The 7,317-nt window shown below is 45.8% G+C and overlaps 1 protein-coding gene across 1 annotated transcript in view; it reads right to left on the reverse strand.

Moving 5' to 3' along the window:
* TANC1 (tetratricopeptide repeat, ankyrin repeat and coiled-coil containing 1) overlaps positions 1-7,317 on the reverse strand; it is a gene marked incomplete in the record, with an annotated part of 175,626 nt that overhangs the window by 71,599 nt on the left and 96,710 nt on the right. The window contains 1 exon segment of the mRNA XM_027768446.1: positions 659-922. Coding sequence (XP_027624247.1) covers positions 659-922 — 264 coding nt within the window.

The raw sequence follows: 7,317 nt of genomic DNA on the forward strand, positions 1-7,317 counted from the left end.
TACCCACTCCAAACCAATCTCTGTGCTTGGTGACCACCACTGACCAGTCCAACTATCAGCAGTCACCAGCATTTCTCTTGCTTCTTAGTTTAGTTGCTAGGTTTTGAAAGGCATGACTATCTTCCCTGCTTTCATGCCCTCGATTGAGAACTCTCACTTCTGCTGCTTCTGTTTTTAAGCTGGGAGCTCCATTATCATGGAATTACACAGAAATACCTGACTTCCCATCTGTGTGACAGATTTCCAGTAAGTTCAAAAGTTGGTTTAGAAAATCTTTGAGCTGATATTATCAAACTCACTCTAAACATTTCTATTTACCAAGATGCAATTAAAAAACCCAAAACTCATAAATTTACTCAGGCTTCAAAAAATAAAAACCAAGGGGAGAGTGTTTGCTCTTTCTTCCTTCATATCAAAGAGGCTAAATCTAGCCCAAGTCATTGATTTATATAATTTCAGACAGAAGAATCACTTAAAGACCATTGGGCAGAGCCTTGGTATCCCTGGTATACTTACAGATGGGTTAAACAGAGGTCTAGGAAGGGAAATGCCAGACACAAGATCACAAAGCTGGCTGTGTCTGGATTAGGTTCCCAGGTAAGGACAGGGAACATGGGACACCCAGACTCGTGAGTTCCAAAGAGGGGCGTGGCCTTACCTGCAACTGAGTTGGGCCGTGGCATTATTAGCGAGCTGGAGCTCTGAGAATAAGGAATGGGACCATCTCCAGCTGAGGATTCCGCTTTGGGCAGCACACTCTCCACTGGCCCAGTGGTCTCCTCTTCTGCCACCGGGGAGCAGTTATCTGCCCTGCGATCATGAAGCACTCCCTTCTGAACCCCTAACCTTAGGCTTCCGTCTTTATTCCATTCCAAACTGGAGCCACTCCGGTCATCATTTTCCGATGAACTTGTAATTGTGGCTGAAATGAGAGACCGAAATACTTTGAAGGAGGCCAAGCACAGCTGGGGCTATTAAGAGTTAAAATGCATACACATTGCCCTCCCCAGGATCAATGGAAAGTTTTCCCTTACATACAGATTTTTATCAAAGTACACTTCACACAATGTATTTTCGTAAATTAGAAGAATGTTGCTTATCGGGAAAATAAACTGCTAAATCACTCTACAGGGAAGGAAAAGAAACCGACTCTGATAGGAAGATAATGAAAAAGCTGTCTAAAAGTATCTGAGAGTTAGCAGTAAATCTATGTAATTTGGAGATAATGTATCCTCTTTTTAACAAAGACAAATTGCTCACAAAAGAATTCATATCTCATTAAATTCCTTTGGATCTTTAAATATCTCCTCCAAATTAACATTTGCTTGGTGGTGGGGGGAGGAACAGGCAGCATAATGGTTAATGCAGAAAAGATGCAGGAGGAAATCTACAGAAACAAAAATACAATTATAAAGTCAAGCAGAGACTCTGATCTTGGAAGGAACATTTCTAACATCTGTTCAAGATGATCCAGAGAGGCCAACTTAACTTACTCCTTCAGTGGCACAGAATGGAAAATCTCCATGTAACCAGTGCAGGGAAAGTACCAGCACAGGAAAGTATGCTGTGACTGCAGAATTAAAACTCAACCTCCAAGAAAGAAAATCAGCACAGAGAAACCTTTATAAACATCTTGGCAGAGGATTAGGAGGCATAAAGAAGCAATATTCAGCCCACATAGTTTCGGCAAACAGCACCTCCAGTCTAGAGGCTGGGCTGGGTGGTGCCTTTGCAACCACAGGTTACCCAGGCCACTCGCACTACCCTAGTGCTGACCTAATGCTGGCTGTGTCCTTGAGAAGAGGGGCATGTCTACTAACACTGTGTGCTCTATTTGGGTTCTGGCAACCCAGGCCCTTACTGTGAGCCTGTCAAATGGGAGAGCCCCAGGGCCAAAGGGTACTCAGAACCCAGCTGTCTGAAGAAGCTGCTTTATCAACATACCTAGATGAGACACACTTTATCAGTAGACTGGTGAATTCTGGCAAACAGATGTTTAGGATCCGAGGGTCTGGGTGGTTTGGTCTTCCTTTTCTTTTTTTTTGAGAGGTTTTTCACTATAGGGCGTGTGCGTTCGCCAGACAGAAAGAGACATAGAGACAGAAAGTGAGAAATCACCCCCCAGGGGGGATGGTCACGCTGCAATCCCTTCTCCTCTCGGGATCTTGGGCATGCACACACACGCACCCAGCGTGAGTTTTAAGCCACCGGGTCCGGGACGCGAACCGCAGTTGACTACGTGGGAGTCCAGCGACATAGCCATTACGCTAACTGCTGGTTCCCTGGTCTTCCTTTTTTACAATGTTCTTTAACATTTGGAAGTAAAGACAAAACAATTTCCTTGGTGTGCCTGCAGGAACGCTAAGCCTGTCATTGCTCCTGCTGCTGTAGCCTAGTCACTTTCCTGTTCAAAAATCCCACCAAGTACCAGCTCTGTAGCCTAGTGGTTAAGGGAGCTAGACCCTACATAGCCTTAGTCTTGTCCTGGTGCTTTGAAAATCACACCGATTCCATGTGTGTGCATGCCTTAAACCTGGACATAATGGAGAAATGGAGAAGAGATTGCAGTGTGCTCAGCCCCTGGAGGGGGATGCTTTCTTCCTCTCTCTCTCTCTATGGGAAGCACACATGTGCTCTGGCAATTTAAAAAAGAAAACAAAACACCACCTACATGCTGGAGCATCCTTAGAATAGCAAGAGCAAGCTCATCTTTTCCTTTTGTGAACAACACAGTGCCCAGGACACTGTAAGTGCTCAGGAAGAGTTGGCTTACGGAATGAATAAGCAAACGAACCAACCTCACCTCCACCTGTGGCCAGACACACCGCACCAAACCTCTCATCTCTGCCTGGACTCCCACCTCTCACCAAAGGGTAAGCCAATCTGGAGGCGCCCATTATTATTCCTCTCAGCATTTCCAAGCGTTCTACGGTAATATAAAACCACACCCAGCTCTCTTCAGATCCAATCACAGCTTTTATTGTGTTTTTATATTTTATTTTCAAAGTGTGTTTATGTCCTTCATGAAAGGGAGAGAAAGGCAGACAGAGAGGCACAAAGAGACAGGCACCTCAACAGGGTCCCAACACGGTTACCCATCCCAGTCTGAGCTCGCCCAGATCCTGGGCACATGTGCACTGGGTGTGTGCAGGGAGATCCCAGGACCTTCCCCCCTGAGGTCCAGCCACGTAACTGGGCACACGGCACCAGCTGGAGCCCTTACAGGGACGTTTGAGTGTAAGTATAGCAAGTATGACCTTTTCTATCATAGCAATGCTGCCAATGGTGGTGAGAGCAACAGCAGCAGCTAACATTTACTAAGGTTTACTAAATACCAGGGACAATGCTCATGCTGTACAGGAATGGTCTAATCTATTAATCAGTTTATTGCTTATTAATGGTAATTATTAATAGTAACTCTGTTACTAAGCTGGAAGTATAATAATACAGGCAGTCCTATAACAGACTGTGTGACAAACCTTCTATTGTAAGTCTAGTTCTGGGAACTCAGAATGCATCTCGGAGACAAACTAGTGAGGTAGGTTCCCAGGCTCTGCCAACTTCTAAGTGAAAAGTTCCAGACTTGAGCGGGGGGTGGTTTGTCTGGTATTTTTGTTGTTGTTGTTGTTGTTATTGTGACTTTCATTTGGGGTACGTATTCTTAACTTGCAAAATAAACAGAAATTCAGAGTGATGTTTTCATCATTTGTTTTCCCCAAATGCCAAACACTTCAGAAACAACCCAAGGATCTGGGTTCTAACAAGGCCCTCAACCAGTGGGAACAGGGACTCAGACTATCCTGTTTCCTGTTACAAGTGACAGCACTGAAAGCAGGACTTTGGGGCCCCAGGACTCAGCTAAGGACAGCTGAGAAGGCCGGTTCTTTCTGCAGGGCAAGTAGCCCACACCATACCCAGAGCCTCACTGGTAGAACCACACAGGTGCTGTCACGAGAGGAAGGGTTGGGCAGGAGGGCCTCAGCTGCAGAAACCGTAGCTGGGAAGAGAAGTCCTAGAAGAGGTAACCACTCGGGCCAGGGTTCATAGGTAGGGAGTTTTATAAAGGAAGAAGAGGCAGCCCACTGCCCTTACAAAGCTCACTTAAAAGACACTCCATGTTCACACTTGCAAGGGTTCTGAGAGGAAGAGTGGAGAGAGGTTCTGGCCCCACGGGCCTTCCCACTGAGACTGTCCAGCCTCCACGCTCTAAGCCCAGGCAGTGCACTTATATCTGGGCTCAGCACTGAGCCCTGAAGTAGCTCCCGTGGGGCAGATAGACCCAGTGAGCCTGGTTTTCCTGCACCACTGAAGAATGACACTAATGGGGCAGCTCCACAGCTGTTTTTCCCAAGACGAAAAAACTGGTTCTTCCTAAAAAACAGTAGGCTACTTGAAAATATCTGTTTTTCTTCCAAACTGACAGAAACTCACACTCCTAATTAGGTTAACCCAGCTGGTCCTGTGGTGGCACAGGTGTTGGGATACAGTTCTGCAATGCTGAAGCTAAGTAGCTGACGGGTGGTTCAGATTCCAGGCCAACTTGAGATGTTCCAGGCACGTGTGCTGATGCTCCTGGCTAGTGGGAGGGCTGGGAGAGGGAATCACTACAATGAGACCCTATCATGGGTTCCTCTCTCTCATGGATTCAAAACAAACCCAGAATGTACACGAGTGCATACACACAAACACACTCCCTAGGACATTTCAGCTATAATGACTTTAAAAACTCTCCAGAGGGGAACCAGCAGTTGGCGTAATGGCTGTTGCTGGACTCCCATGTAGTCGACTACGGTTCGCATCCCGGACCCGGTGGCTTGAAACTCATGCTGGGCGTGTGTGCATGCATGCCCAAGATCCCGAGAGGAGAATGGAGGAAAAGGGACTGCAGCGTGGTCATCCCCCCAGGGAGGTGATTTCTCGCTTTCTATCTCACTATCTTTCTGTCTGGCAAGCACACGCACCCTATAGCAAAAACCTCTCAAAAAAAAAAAAGGGAACCAGCAGTTAGCGTAAAGGCTATGTCACTGGACTCTCATGTAGTCGACCGTGGTTCGCGTCCCGGACCCGGTGGCTTAAAACTCACGCCAGGCGCATGTGCGTGCATGCCCAAGATCCCGAGAGAAGAATGGAGGAAAAGGGATTGCAGTGTGACCATCCCCCCTGGGGGGTGATTTCTCGCTTTCTGTATCTCTGTCTCTGTCTGGCGAGCACACGCGCCCTATAGTGAAATCTCTCCAAAACAAACAAACAAAAAACAAACAAAACAACAAAAATAACACCTTTCCAGAGGGACCAGCAGTTGGTGTAATGGCTATGTTGCTGGACTCCCATGTAGTCGACTACGGTTCGCATCCCGGACCCGGTGGCTTGAAACTCATGCTGGGCGTGTGTGCATGCATGCCCAAGATCCCGAGAGAAGAATGGAGGAAAAGGGATTGCAGTGTGACCATCCCCCCTGGGGGGTGATTTCTCGCTTTCTGTATCTCTGTCTCTGTCTGGCGAGCACACGCGCCCTATAGTGAAATCTCTCCAAAACAAACAAACAAAAAACCTCCAGAAAATAAGTGTGATTTGACATGTTCCAGGGGCTGGATAATCTTTACAGTCTCTTACAACTAGAAAATTCTAACATTTTATTCCTTCAGCTGGAACAGATGCTACTTTTGTCAATAATGAAGGCTTGCCATCATTATCCAAACTGGGTGTCAACCACTCTCCCACCATGCAGGACTTGGTAACGTGAGCGGTTTATCAGGTCTTAAGTTTCCCTGGCTGTCACATTAGGTTCTGTGCCACAATCTAGTGTTAGATTACCTGTGGTATCACTCACAGATTCACACGCACCACTTCTGCCTCCCGGGTCCTTCAAAGATTCCTGTTAGCCCCAGGGATTGTGTCTTAACATCCTCAGTAGTAACAGCAAATTTAAACAGGTCTACTAGAGCCCAGGTCTTTAAAGCAGTGTTTTAATGTATTGGAGCATATACATGATCGCCACCGCCCATGAGAACGAAGGGGTAGACAACCCTACTCACAGACGTGAGCCTCTGGGGACAAACACACACAGCTACTGGCACATCCAACGCCAGTTCTTCTGACTGCAAAACGGTGAGTTTCTGAAACCACCTCGGCTTACACAGTGCTAGACATGTAAAATTAGTCCTAGGACTATCTGTGGCTAAGAAATGGTTTGTCATTCATGAAGTCTGCCTTGTTAAAAGTAGTCATGCACTCAGCCATCAAATGTTTTAGTATGTGAGGCTCTCTGAGAAAACGATTCCTCCTCCTCCTTCCCAGCTTTTCTTCACCCCTGTCTGCCTTTTGCAAGTCCTTTCTATGTAAAATGTTCACTTTAAAAATAGAGTTGACAAAGAAAAAGAAAAGCCAGTGTGGTTCTGTGGATACAAACTCATAGGAGTGGTTTAGTGGGACCTAAACCAGGTCATAAGTTTAAAAGAACTTGAGGGGCTGGGCAGTGATGCAGTGGCAGTGGCAGAACAGCACTCTGCAGGCTGGCCCACATCTGAAGGTGGTCGGTTCGCACCTAGAGATGAGCCCTGGAGTGGCCGTGATCTGTACTGCAGAGGTTGAGGGCACACTGCAGTGTCAAGGCTGTCAGGCATGTTGTATCTTTGTCTCTCTCTCTCACACTCATAGACTAAATGAATAAACTTTTTTAAAGCTTTAAAACTAAAAAAAAAATTAAAAGAACATGAAGAAGAAAAGTAAACTGACCACATGGTCAGTACAGAATTGTTTAGAAACTGAAGGCCAGTGATATCAAGCGCACATTACACAGAGTAGCAAATATATTTTTGAAATGATGAAGTAAAGAAAAACACAGAAATTGAAATTTTCTTTAAGTGCTCCAGAAGACTGTCATGTGTTCTCCGTTTTCAAGATGAGGCTCTACAAAGAGAGTCATCTGTCCTTCTTAGGGTGCAGAGAAAATTAGACATGAGGGCATATGCGAAGTGCCTCATCTGCCCTGAGTACTCAATGTTTTCTTCCCCATACAACTGAAGGGAAAAAGCAGCACTTAGCAAATCAACATTTTATAACCTCTACATTCAGCCCATGGTTGACAAGAGTTTGAAAGTTAAACATCAGACCAAGGAATTAAAGACAAAACAAGAAACAAACACAGTAGTTGCTTCTAAAAGTGAGTAGGTGAAGAGAAGCGGGTGCAGGGTTGTGAGCCTGTGGACCCAGCTGTTGGGAGACTGAAGGACTGAGACCCAGTCAGACCCTGTCTTTTTTTTAAAAAAAAAAAAAAAAAAAGGGGAAAGAAAGGAAGAAGGAAATTTAAAAAAGAAA

The sequence above is a fragment of the Tupaia chinensis genome, unplaced genomic scaffold, assembly GCF_000334495.1.
Source record: "Tupaia chinensis unplaced genomic scaffold, TupChi_1.0 Scaffold146346_1, whole genome shotgun sequence".
In the NCBI taxonomy this organism is placed as follows: Eukaryota; Metazoa; Chordata; class Mammalia; order Scandentia; family Tupaiidae; genus Tupaia; species Tupaia belangeri.